This window comes from Rhinopithecus roxellana, chromosome 1, assembly GCF_007565055.1.
Source record: "Rhinopithecus roxellana isolate Shanxi Qingling chromosome 1, ASM756505v1, whole genome shotgun sequence".
Taxonomy (NCBI): Eukaryota; Metazoa; Chordata; class Mammalia; order Primates; family Cercopithecidae; genus Rhinopithecus; species Rhinopithecus roxellana.
In genome coordinates this window covers 186,721,577-186,735,325 of record NC_044549.1, presented here as the reverse complement: position 1 = coordinate 186,735,325, position 13,749 = coordinate 186,721,577, and the positions used below count along the sequence as shown (strand labels likewise).

Genomic DNA, 13,749 nt, shown 5'->3' with positions numbered 1-13,749 from the left:
AGCCTCTCAAACTGTTGGGATTACAGGTGTGAGCCAACATGCCCAGGTATATAATTACTGTCCTTTACAAGCATATAACAACCTTCTTTGCTTTGAGTTCTATTCTGTCTAATATGACAATTGCTACCTCAGCTTTCTTTTGTTTCAGACTTGGCCAGTTGTGTATTTTCCATCCTATTTTCAACCTTTTTTTTTTTTTTTTTTTTTTTTTTTTTTTTTTTTTTTGAGACGGAGTCTTGCTCTGCCACCCAGGCTGGAGTGCAGTGGCCGGATCTCAGCTCACTGCAAGCTCCGCCTCCCGGGTTTATGCCATTCTCCTGCCTCAGCCTCCCGAGTAGCTGGGACTACAGGCGCCCGCCTTGTCGCCCGGCTAGTTTTTTGTATTTTTAAGTAGAGACAGGGTTTCACCGTATTAGCCAGGATGGTCTCGATCTCCTGACCTCGTGATCCGCCCATCTCAGCCTCCCAAAGTGCTGGGATTACAGGCTTGAGCCACCGCGCCCGGCCCCTTTCAACCTTTTTGAGTTCATGTCATATCATGTCATTTAATACTCACCTAATCCCTTGTTTGCCCCATTTTACAGATAAAGAAACTAAAGTTCAGAGACGTTACGTGACTTATAATCTCCAGTAGTGGTGTGCTAGAATGGAGACCCAAGCCTGGGTCTGTCTGACCACAGAGTCTGTGCTTTTCCACTCCATCCACTCACTCCTCCTAAGAAAACCTCACACAGCATCACATAAGGTTTTATAGAAACCTCTTTTATAAAGTCTGGGATTTAGCAGGCGACTGCCCTTATGGGGCTTCAGCCCTGATTGGCAGAGGCCACGCCTTATGACTTACAAAGGGCATTCCATAAACACTTGCATTTGATGCTCCCAACACTCTGTAAAGTGAACAGAAAATATATCATTATTCCCATTTTACAAATGAGGAGAGGCTCAGAGACTAGTTAGTACTTGCCAAGATTACCCATGTGATCAGAACCCAGCTCTCACCTACATATGATTGGAGCCCAAGCTTCAAATATTCTTCTTATCCACTTCTTCTCCCCATCTTCCACCTGAAATGTCAGCATTTGAAGTCCATTCCTTAGTGTTTGTCTAACCTACTCCTTGTGTGTTTGAAATTCCACCTCCGTTAAGTCTCAGCTTTCTCATCTGCGAGATGGGTACAATATTGCCAACTTCACAGTTCCTGAGAAGACTAAATGCATGGATGATGCTTGGTATCTTTCCTGGCTCAGAATAAGCATTCTGGAAGTGGTAACTCTTGCTGGAAGTTGTACAGACCCAGGAGGCGCAGGCACTCTGACCCCTTTGACCTCAAGTACGTGCAAGAACAATGTCACTTGAGCTATGTGTCCAGTTCTGCCTCACCCAGAGCCCAGCAAATTCTCTGCTGAGTTTCCTAGTGCCTCTGGCCACCACTGCAAGGGGAGAACAGAATGAGGATTTACAACACAGTGCAAGTGGTTAAGATGGAAGGAGGAACACTGTTGGTGTTTCCCTGGCTTCGCTGATTGGCCCAGGGATCTGTGGCTCAGATAAAGACAGCCACAGAGAGCTGGGCCCAGTGCCTGTCAGGCACCCGTGTGAAACTCTGCCCAGTGGGGGCGCTACATAGTGAAGCTTGGCAAACACACCCAATCTGAGCCTCTGCCTTGTGTCTTTCCTCACTAGAGAAACAAAGAGAGGGCTGAAAAATAAGGTGGGTGGCTCACACTGAACTGAGCCCTAAAATCACTGAGTTTTTGTTGCAGTTCCCCATGAGGCTGGGAGTCTCTGGGACCAGCTAGTGGGGAGTCACCCGCACCACCTGGCAGTGCAAAGAGCTCTGCAGCGATTCTCAGACTTCTGTGTTCAACAGTCCCACCTGGAGAGCTCACTACAGTCCAGCTGCTCGGTCAGGGCCCACAGAGATTCTGATTCCAGAGGACTGGGACAGGGGCCTAGAAACCTGCGTCTTTAACAAGCTCCTGGTGATTCTGATCTTAGTGGCGGATGTGGAAGAATGAGTGGCCAGGACTCCCCAGTCTGGAGGGCTTATCAGGCCCTGGAAGAAGGTGGCTCCTCTGCCTCCGGGGGTTCCTGACTAAGCTGGAAAGTCACAGCCTGGGTTTCCAGCTGTCACTCCTAGGAGAACACTGCTGTGTCACCAAATTCTTACCAGCAGCCTACAGACCTCAACTCCTTCATAAAGGAAATTCTTCCACAAACAGCAAGGGGAGGCCAGAGCCAAAAGGCAAAAAACAGAATATTATGATTTCCCCGACTCTGGGCCTGCTCTGCCCTCTAAAAGGTGAGCCACCCCCACCTCATACCTGCTTTCTGTAGCCAGGTGGGAGGAAGAGAAGGAAGTGCGCCCAGGGACTTAGAGCACAGGGTTTTGGTCTTAACTCCCTTCAGCCTCAGGTTTCTTGCTGATTAATAAGTGGGGCCGTTAATTCCTGTTCTTCCCAGATCCACAGTCAAGCAAAACAGTGGACATAAATCTACTTCTAAATGGTTTGGTGTTAGAGACAAATCCAGCACTCCAGCAAGCTTCATCTCCATAAAACATGTACACGATCCTCACTGACGTATTACAGGTCTTTTTCCCAAAGCATTTCCCCAAAGCAGGCCTGGAAAATTTCCAAGATGCCCAGACACATAGTCGAGTCACCAGGATGTCAGACGTCCACTGTCCTCCCTGCACTACCTGTCAGAGAAGTTTAAATAGTTCACAAGCCTCTACCCTCCCCATCTGAGGCCTCCCTAAACTAACATACCTCTTGATGCTGTTAGTGTACCTCAGCCGAAGCATTCCAGGCAAAGTGAGCTAATACTTTAATGATGGTGTTTTTAGGCATTGTCAAGGGAGTGGTGGTGAAGAGAATTTAGAGAGAAGAAGGTAAAGCAAATTCAAGTCTAACTAGAATTCCATGCTAGACAGGCCACCAAAGAGGCCCCCATCAATACTCCATCTTTAGGTGGTGATGTCTGTGCATTATTTCTTTTTTTTTGAGACTGGAGTCTGGCTCTGCCGCCCAGGCTGGAGTGCAGTGGCCGGATCTCAGCTCACTGCAAGCTCCGCCTCCCAGGTTTACGCCATTCTCCTGCCTCAGCCTCCCGAGTAGCTGGGATACAGGCGCCCGCCACCTCGCCTGGCTAGTTTTTTGTATTTTTTAGTAGAGATGGGGTTTCACTGTGTTAGCCAGGATGGTCTCGATCTCCTGACCTCGTGATCCGCCCATCTCGGCCTCCCAAAGTGCTGGGATTACAGGCTTGAGCCACCGCGCCCGGCCTTGTGCATTATTTCTTAACCCACTTAGGAAAAATGATTCCACAGCAGTGAGGAAATGGAGCCAGAATGACAGCTGCCTCCTATCGGAGCCAAGGGTTTTGGTGGGGTCCACACAGATGGGTCTGGGGTTGGGGTGGGAGGCCTTGACAAGAGCTTGGGCCACCAGACCCTCTTGGGAGGCAGAGGGACTAAGGAGCCTCACTTAAAGGGCCTCCCTGTCATTCGGTGAATTCTGCCAGCTCCTTTGCACGGGGCATGACTACAGGGAGCAGCCATGTAGTCACACAGACACAGAGAGATGCACAAACATAGACATGTGGACACACAGGCAGACACACAGACACATCCGCAGAGTCACACACATGTGCAAAGACACACACTGTTTCCTAAAAAAAGCTTCATGGCTCTTCCCTACTCCAAAGGACATTCTTACAGACAATACATCCCTGCTAACTAGCTGCTCGGAGGAGAGGAGATCCACTCATTCTGAGTGTCCTACAGAGATGTCCTACAAAAGGAGGCCATTGGACTTCAGATTGGCTCCTGTCTTCCCAAGATCGGCTGCTGCTCTGTGGCCGCCTGTTCAGTGGTTCCTGCTTTCACAAGCAAAGTGGTCCTTCGATTTCGCTTTTCTCCTGAGGCACAGCCTTTTCCTTTTTTCCCTCTGTTCTTGGAAGGCAAACACTTAACCGTTAAAACTACTTTTAAATCTTCCAACTCTTCTGCTTTAAATTACCCAGCTCAAGTACTTTGAGGGAAACAATTGCTTTGCCAACTTGAAAATCTGTCTGGCACTGTTCTGTAATCCCACAGCTCCTTAACACACGCAGCCTAAATCAGCTGAACCCAGCAGAACTGAGCAGATGAAATCCACTAGTCACAGTGATGAGAACACTGACACTGAACACGGGCACTCTTTGCTAAGGAAGAAGGGCTCAAAGCAGAGTGGGGTGGCCCTGAGCTGTCCACAGAGTAGTTTTTTAAAGAGGACCTAAGCGATGATAGTAAGCTCAGAGAGTTCAATGATCCAGTTACAGGGCTGGTAATTCCTAGAAGTCAAAAAAAGTATCCTCTTGCTTATTAAACTAGCATAGCCCCCAAAAGATAATATTCAATGGTGATAAGACCACAGTGAATGGGCAAAAGTGTCTTTAAAAATCTTCATAAACTTCTAGGAATCCATACTAATTAAATTGAGAAGTGTGGACTAAGATTTACACAGTAGGCATTCACTGCAGCATTCATTCAGCAGATTTCTATTGAGTCCTTACTATGAACTGGGCATTGAGCTAGCAGCTGAAGCAGATACGTACAAGACATATACCTTATCTTAAAAGAACTTTCAGCCTGGAGGAAAAGTTAGCCATAAAAATAGGTAGGTTATTGGCCGGGCGCGGTGGCTCAAGCCTGTAATCCCAGCACTTTGGGAGGCCGAGACGGGCGGATCACGAGGTCAGGAGATCGAGACCATCCTGGCTAACACGGTGAAACCCCGTCTCTACTAAAAATACAAAAACTAGCCGGGCGAAGTGGCGGGCGCCTGTAGTCCCAGCTACTCGGGAGGCTGAGGCAGGAGAATGGCGTAAACTCGGGAGGCGGAGCTTGCAGTGAGCTGAGATCTGGCCACTGCACTCCAGTCCGGGCGACAGAGCGAGACTCCGCCTCAAAAAAAAAAAAAAAAAAAAAAAAAAAATAGGTAGGTTACAAATCAGTCTCGTAAGCAGAGTGACAGACACATGCTCAGAGCTCTTAAGAGCCCAAGGAGAAGAGTCCTGGGGGTGGGGAATGAGTTTGGACTTGAAGGATGAGTCACAGAATCTAGATGCACAAATCAGAGGGAGAAACGGCGGATAGACAGAGGAACCACCACCCACCTCTGCTAGCCATGTGACCAGGAAAGCTTCGAAGTAACCAACATAATCAAGGTTGGAGAAACAATTACACAGCTTGTGGTATATTCACATGAAGGATACGATCGTCCTTAGAAGTGTTTTTGGAGAATGTTTGTAATATAATGTTAAGAACATAAAAAAATAAGAAAAAGGTACAAGTTTTTAAGAAACTGTTTTCATATATCATATAGTTTCTATATAAAGGAAGTACACCCAAACATACTGTATCTCCGAGTGGAGGGATTGTAAAATGCCTACCCTAATTTTTTTTTTTCTTTGAGACAGAGTCTAGCTCTGTCGCCCAGGCTGAAGTGCAGTGGCATGATCTCGGCTCACTGCAAGCTCCACCTCCCAGGTTCACACCATTCTCCTGCCTCAGCCTCCCAAGTAGCTGGGACTATAGACGCCCACCACCACGCCTGGTTAATTTTTTGTATTTTTAGCAGAGACGGGTTTTCACCATGTTAGCCAGGATGGTCTAGATCTCCTGACCTCGTGATCTGCCCGCCTCGGCCTCCCAAAGTGATGGAACTACAGGCGTGAGCCACCGCACCTGGCCACTTATCCTAATTTTAACTTTTATGCCATTTCCAAATATTCTCCAATAAGAATGTTTACTTTCATGACCAGAAAAAAATACATTTTTAGACAGTTTATAACCAGTTATGTTAAAAAGTGAATACAACATGGACAAAGGAATAGCGTGGGTGATTCTGGGATCCTGAAACATCCTATAGCCTAGAGAATTTCCTTGGCTTTTTACTCTGAGATTTTCAAGGCTCATGACTCATGACACACTGGCACGGGGCTTCTTGGTCTGCCCTCCCGCAGAGATACGGCTTATGGGACCTGGGCTCTGCACCACTCTGTGGCCTGAGGAAATCAAGTCTTATATCCTTAGCTTGAAATACACAGCACCTTAAAAAAAGAAAAAGGTGCTTTGTCTCTTTAATAATTCTCAATAGGGCAGAAAAACATCTTAAATCCCTCTTCAATATCTGCAGTAAGGGAGGAGGAGAAGGAAAAGGAAATCACTTGCCTCAAGCACCCGTGAGCACTTTTGTGCTACAAACTCTAGGTTCCCAGAGATTTAGAAATGCCTGAATTCTGCTGGGAGGAGTGGGGGGCAGGCGAAGGAGCAAGGCAGGCCAGGCCCCAGCTCCTCTCCCTGAGGTAGTTGGGTTGTGGCCCTCCCAGGTCTTCAGGGGGCAGCTCACACCCCCCACAGCCCCTCCTCAAAGTCACCGGAGACATTCCCACAGAAGTACCATCTCTGCCTGCTACCAAGAGTCTGGCCAGGACCCAGTGGAAGCGGGTGACCATCTCTCCCCACCTTCCTGCCCACTGCAGAGGGGGCTGCAACACAGGAGAACAGGGCCTGTCCCTACTCATGGCCCTGATCCTCGTCCACCATGTGACCTCTCAGTTACTCAGGCACTCAGGCCCTGGCTGAGAAAAGGTTGCCTGGACATTCCTGTCCCAGAAAGATTCAGCCCCTTGTAAATGAAGCGGTGAGCAGTCTCATGTGAGCTCAGGTATCATACATTGCTGTCCCAGAATCTGCTCACCCCAAGATGCAATAATGAGCTCAGCTGACCTAACCTGTGAAAGACTGTGGGCCGAGTCCCCAACTCCCTACCACAGCCAGCAATACCATAGTGCCTCTTCCTCCAAGAAGGCTTCCTGGGCCACTTCCAGCCCAGGATAGAGCCCCTTCCCCATGCTTTCTCGGAGCCTCAGACTTGGAGTCACCTCAGAGGACTGATCATACTCTATCAGAAGAGGCTGCCCTTGCAGGTCTGAATCTCCATCTAGCTCATGGGTTCCTCAAGGGCAGGGGCCGTGTGTCACTCATGCTGCCCCACCTGCAGCTCTGTGCCTGACACACTGCAAGTTCTCAGTAAATGCTTGCTGAGTGAGTATAGGAATGAACACATGGATGCCTAGGATCCCTCTGTTGGGCTTGGAGGAAAGAAGGCCCATACTCTGTCACTCCAATTGCCCAATCCTGGTAGAGGACATAAGTCCATGAACCATCATTAAGACATGGGGCAGAAACCCCAAAGGCATGACTAAAATCTATCTGCCTCTTCCTTCCTGAGGACAGGCCTGATTCCAAGTCATCTGAATAATTTCACAGGGCGGCAGGGACCTCAAAGGTAAGAAGTCTCCCTAATTCCAAGCAGCGCCCAATCAGTCCTGATGTTTAAAATCAGGTTCCGTGGCCCTGGCTCCAAGCATCAGGCTTTGTGATCTAATCTAAGAGTGCCCAGGCTAGCTCAGAGCTGTCACTGCATTTACTTCCTCTAACGAACTGAAGTATCTCAGGACAGTCCCTGAGAGCCTGGGTCCTGGAATGACTGCTGCTCCAGCCACAGAAAGAGTGTCAAGCTCTCAGCACTAGGTAAGCAAAGCACTCAGCCCTTGGCTGTCTGCCTAAGTGGCTGGCAGAGAGGCTTGGAAGGGGCAATCCCAGGGACGCTGCTCTGTGCCTCGGAATGCCCATTGCTTTGTGTGAAATGCTCACCTTTTTCCTCTGGTGCTTGCTTCTGCCCGCAGCCCCAGAGCACACCCAGTTAGATGGGGACAGGCATGAAAGGCGGCAAGTGGGGTCCTTTGGGGTATGTGTCACCAGAGAAAAGCTGACTCGGGACTGGTTAAGGATGGCAGACCCTACAGCTATGAAGACTCTATAGAACATCTCCTAAAATGTCATGATTTTCAGAGAAATCAGAGGCCCAGAGAGAACAAGGGGCTTCTCAAGATCCCTCCATGAACGACCCCAATGACTTCCACCACTTCACATCGCGACCACCTCACCAGCAGACACACACGAGTTAACTGTCCCTCACAAAGCTGCCAACTGATATAACTGATTGCTACCAGCTGAAAGGACAGCCAGCCTGGCTAGAAACCACAGAGAGACAAAATGCCACGTTTTCTCACAGCTCTTTCGCCCCTCTACACTGCCTCAGGCTATTTTCCTACAACCAGCTCTCATTTCCCCAACCTAGAGTGAGGTGAGGATTTCAAACTTCCTTCCTCACAGGGGGCCAGTCATGGCAGGGGCAAATCAATATCTGATAAGCACCCCGATCATCCAGTTGAAGCACTGATCAATGGCTGAATAGCTGGAAATTTACGGGTCAGTGAAGGGCTGATTCATGCACAAATCCAGGAGTGAAGGCTGCAGAGCTCCACACAGGGGCCCCTACCGGGGGAGGTGGGCAGGGAAGCAAAGCAGCAAAGGTTACCCCGAGAAGGGTCTCAGGAGCCCGGAGCATGAAGGACGGCCTCTGAAGATCAGAAGGCAGCTCTCGCGTGAGCAGCACAGCTGGGACTCCGAGAACCCACAGGAGCAGGCTCCGGGAAGAGCCGGGTTGCAGGGGGTTCCACACAAGTGCTTTGCGTGTCCTTTCCGCTCTCTTCACCCCTTGACAGTCATCCAGATGCTGGAAAGACGAGCTTGCCACTTGGGCATTCATTTCATATTAGGAAAAGGTAGTTAGGAAGCCCAGGAATTGGAGGAACATAAAAGGACAGGCCCCACTGGGCATTTGCTTGTGTCTGGCTCTGTGCAAGCAGCTTTTCAAACTGTCGACTCACCACAACCATGTGTGGCAAGAAAGCTTTTGTGACTTGCCAAGGCCTACAATTAAATGAGTAATATCAAGGGCTCCGTACTTGTCACTGTGCTATACACAGTCCCTACCCGACAAGGACAGCTGACTGAGGAGGCTCTTAATTCCTTCAAAAGTACACATAAGCACTGTCAGAGGAGCATCTGCATGTAAACGTGCAGCCTCTTGAACCCTCTGTTCAAGGATGAGCTGCAGGGGCCACCCTTGCCTTCTTCCCCACGTGGTCAGGCCACATTCATAAGACAAAGGGGATCCACAGGTTCTTCCTTCACCGCCTCTTCCAGTAAGGCGAATTCTTCCTTCCAGCTATATCTCCCATGGCTGGGGACCTGGAGAAGCAGGACTGTCTGAAGTTTGACTAGAAATCAGACATTAGGACCAAAATGACTGTGAAAGATCATCCAATACAACTTCCTTTTACAGGTGAGAAACAGCTTCAGCCAGGGAAAGCCATTTCTATGATCACCTGGAGGCAGCATCTTGGAGCAAAATGTTGAGAAGGAGTCTAAGACCAGGCAGGAAAGCCATGCATGACTGAGGACTGGCTGACAATGGCTGCCTTGGATGGCAGTGGGGAGGGATGGCATCCCCGCCTCAGCTCAGCCAGGCCTTGGCCTCCACCACTTCACAGGGAGTTGGTGCAAATTAGAAAAAGGTGCCCCTTCTAAGCAGCGTACAGCTTGACAAGCAGCAGGTGGGCCGGATATCCATCCCTCCCCATTGGGGGCTAGAGTACAGGGCCAGCTCACACAACATGCAACACAGGCTTGAGGGTGGTGCCCTTGAGTTATTCAACTCTTCAGTCCCCCAACTATTGATTTGCCGTCTGTTAACTTGTAGAAATATTTCTTGATACCAAAGGAGGTCATAAGCCATCATCCTCTCTTTCAGGCAGAGAAATCAGTTCTCAAGAGGCAAGGCACGCTAAAAGGTCACCATGTGATGATGAAGAGATCCATTCATCCATGCCCAAAATCTTGTGCAAGGGGTCGTACTGCCCCCACCATGCCCAGAGCCCCGTCTCTCTTTGCCTTCATGGTTTGTATTCCTAAAAACGCAGAGAGAAGAATATTCAACCGGGTAGACTCCAGGTTTTCCATATCATCCCTGAGCATGGAAACCTTCAGGAGGCAGGTGAAAAGCTCACACCTGCATCTATTTGTATGCACTTCACAGGTGTTCATACACGCAACCAACTTCCCCAGACCTGTTTCTCATCCTGGAATCCCAATCACAGTAATGGTCAACCAGCTCCCTAAACCAGAAAGTGCCCTGGAAGACCCCTGGATCCTCCTGCACCCCCACTCTAGAGGCCACCACGCATATAAAGTCCCACTCCCAAGCATCTCCCACCCTCCTCCCTCACTACTACCGTCTTGGCTGAAATCACTTTCCCAACTGGTCTGTCTCCTCCAGCCTCCCTTGTCCCACCATGCTGCTTTCTGAGCATCCAAGGGTCCTTCCAGCCTTCAGAACAGGGCCAGCCTCCATCAAGTCTGCCTAAACTTGACCCTGTCCATCAACCCCTACCACACACTTCAGCCAGGCCCAGCACACAGCGCTCCCTCATGCAGTGACTATGTCACATCTCCATGCTGTGCTCACTGCCTCCCTCAGCCAGAATGCCCTGTGCCACACCAGTGGCTCAATCCAACAGGTTATCCAGGCCCTGGTCCTCCAACCTACCCAGACAAGTCAGCCAGGTGCAGAATGCAGGCTGAGGCCAGCCTTTCCCAGGTCCTTGTCAAGGAGAAAGGGGGCTGTGATTCGGGGACAGTATGCTATAGAAACCTGGTAGGGTGTCCTTCATACCAGGCCTTCCACCTGACTAGACCCTGTTCCGACTCCTGGCTCCAATTCCCCTCAATGGCAATGACCTGTTATGCATCTGTTCCCCACCTGAGACTGCCCTCTTGGTAGGAGAGAGAGCATCACCTTCCTGTCTGTGTCCCTCTACCCAGCTAGGTCAAGCCTGGGATATGGGTTGCGAGGTGAAAACCCAGGAGGTGTCTTCTTGAGTTCAGGCTGAGTTCCCTGTTGGCTAGGTCCATGTGCTCCTGGGGTCCGTATCCCCAACAGAGGCCAGAATTGTCTCTGTGGTGTATGTGGGGGAGAGGCAGGGAGGGTGTCAATGCCCCTACACGATCTGATTTTTGACTCAATTTCAGAAATAGAAATACTGCCTTTACATATAACTAAGTGTCTAGAGGCTTCCCTGATACAGAAGGGGAGAAAAGAAGGGGTGTTACTTGGTGAAGACTCACAGGCCCACCCTCATGGGCTAAGGCCACCAAGGGGGACAAAACAGAAATCTGACAGGTGGCCTGGACTCCCTCAACAGTGAGCAAGGGGTGTGGACAGGTTGAACCTGCTTGCTGGGTCCACACCTTTCAGAATCACAAGCCCCACAGAACCATCAGGATGACCAAAGTCTGTGGGAGTCAGGCCCCATGCACTACCCCTATGGCTACTACCACAGAAAAGTGTGCACCCTTATCAGGAAGAGTCTTTGGCCCCTCATCCCCCATATATGTAAGCTATTTACAAAGCTTTACCATCAAATCGTACATTAAATATTAAGTGTTATGAAGTGTATGCCCACTTTCAAGCGCTAATTCTCAGTCCCTCAGAATGTGATTCTATTTGCAGGTGGGGTTTTTAAAGAGGTAACTAAGTGAAAATGAGTTCATCAGGGTGAGCCTTAATCCAATATGACTGACGTCCTTCTAAGAAGAGATTAGGATACAGAAGAAAGACGGTGTGAAGAAGCAGGAAGACAGCCAGCTGCAGGCCAGCTGCACTTTGATCTTGGACTTCGAGGCTCTAGAAATGAAAGGAAAAAAGTGTCTGCCCTTTAAGCCATGCAGCCGGTGGTACTCAGTTATGGCAGACTGATACAATAAGACTTCATTGCTCTTATAAGATAAACTAAATGGGCCTTATATTTTTTTCTCACACCCCACTTTGGAGAGTACTGTCAGGAGGAACCTATGGCCCTGCTGGACTTTACAGGCCACAGGCTAGAGACAATGAGGGGTCTGGCGGCCTCCCCAGTGGGCCTGAGAGTATCTGGAAGACATCTAAGAACGCAGAGCCCCCAGCACCGGAGGAACCGTAAGGGTTTTGCGCAGACCAACCCTTGGATGGAACACCCCTCTTGCCAGTGTTTCCCAAGCTCATCTAATCATAAGAATCACCCAGGATAACTCTGTGTCACCCTGGGAGTTATTCGATGGGGCGCAGAACTTGGGTTTTGTTAGGTAAGCCAGGACCAGAAGCGTTTGAGGAATCCTAGTGCCGCCCATGCCACCCCAGGAGATGGGTTTGTCGGAGCAGTATGAGTGCGCCGGCATCCCTATCCGGCGGAGGGAGGGAGGGAAGGAGGCCCGGGCCCGGCGCCGTGGGTCTCCCAGCCGTACCCGCCACTCCACCTCCAGCCCCGCGGAGCCCCCCCCCCCCCCCCCCGCAGACCGGGCCTCTGCCGAAAGCAACTGGGCCCGCCGTTTCTGTCACTGCGGTATTTGCACATCTACGTTTGGCGTCTGGCGTTGGTTCTCTGAATCAACAGGCGGGTGGAAGAAATGCCTTCTGATTCCAACGCGAGTAAGTGTGCGAAGTCCCAGACGCCCTTGTGTTTCTCCTGGGTGTGGCCTGCCCGTGACTCTTCTCTCGGGCTCTGGGGCCTTAACTGAAACCCAGGATCCCCGCTCCCACTGCAGTCGGACCAGAGGTGGAGGTGAGGGTGCTGCGCGCCGCGGGAGGGGACGGCCACCGCCCCCAGGGTCTGTGCGCCGGGAGCGGTGGGGAACGGGGTGTGCGGGTCACCGTGCTCCCGCCCTCCCTCGGGTTTGCGCGCACCAGCTCCCGGCTGACCGCAAGTTCCTCCGAACGTCGAAAGGCATCTCCCCACCTCCGACCCCCGCCCGGTTCGGCTCACCCAGGCTGGCAGGTGCTGGCCTCGCAGCTCGCGGCTGATGAACTCGCGTTCATTGTCAAGGAATTCGAAGGCGGCGGCCAGGCGCCCGAGCTTCCCGCGGCGGTTCCTGCGCCACCACATCCACAGCAGAGCGCCGAGCAGCAACCAGGTTATGCTGAGCCCCAGGTAGCCAGCTAGGTAGACAGGCCCCAGGTAGAAAAGGACGCGCATCACGAAGGTACAGAGCTCGGGCAGCAGCTGGCTGGACAGGCGCAGCTCAGGGCCCGGCGCGCGCTGGGCTCCCGGGGCGCTGGGCTCCTCTGCTCGCATCTCGTCGCAGCCGTCTTGCCCTTCCCGAGAGCTTCACCCGAGCTTAGGTCCGCATGCCCCGACGCCCAGGCGCATCTGTCTCCCAAGCGCGAGGACCAGGACGCCGCGCCCCCTTGCCCTGCTGGGACTGTCAGCGCTCCGAGTTCAGGGTTCTCTACCGCGCACTGGAGCGCGACGCCTGGAAATGCACCGAGCCGCGCCGCGCCGCCCCAACGCTCTGCTCCAGTGAGCCCGCAGCTCCGGAAGTCTCCGCCCTAGTGGGGCGGGCCGCTCGCCTGGCTCCTGCCGGCTCTAAAGAGCAACCAGCCGGTAAGCTCAGCCTCCGACCCCAGCACGTGGCGCAGGCGTCAGCCGGAGGTGCGCACTCGCTAGTCTGGGTGGACCAAGTGCTGCCCTAGGTGGTTGATGACTCACCGAGGCCTGTGTACAAACTGGCTTAACATGGATAAACATCACCTAAAACCTGTTTCCTACACGCAGTCTATAATACACAGTATAGTCTGGATTCAGCTGGCATTCGAGGCCCTCTCTGGACAGGCTCAGCCAGGCCTCCCCAGCCTCAGGTCCTGCGTCCCCACCCTCCAACTGGACCCTAGAGCCAGCTTTTCTGGCATCGGTAAAGCTTAGACCTAGCCCCCAGCCTCATCGAGCCGAGCTCAGGGCCCCTCCTGCGCGCCATAAAAC

At 51.5% G+C, this 13,749-nt stretch overlaps 1 protein-coding gene across 1 annotated transcript in view; it reads right to left on the bottom strand.

Moving 5' to 3' along the window:
• Positions 1-13,289, bottom strand: part of ESYT3 (extended synaptotagmin 3) — a 51,070-nt gene extending 37,781 nt beyond the window's left edge. The window contains exon 1 of the mRNA XM_010363309.2: positions 12,757-13,289. Coding sequence (XP_010361611.1) covers positions 12,757-13,065 — 309 coding nt within the window. The 5' untranslated portion in view covers positions 13,066-13,289. The remainder of the gene's footprint in view (positions 1-12,756) is intronic.
• Between the last annotated feature and the right edge of the window lie 460 nt (positions 13,290-13,749).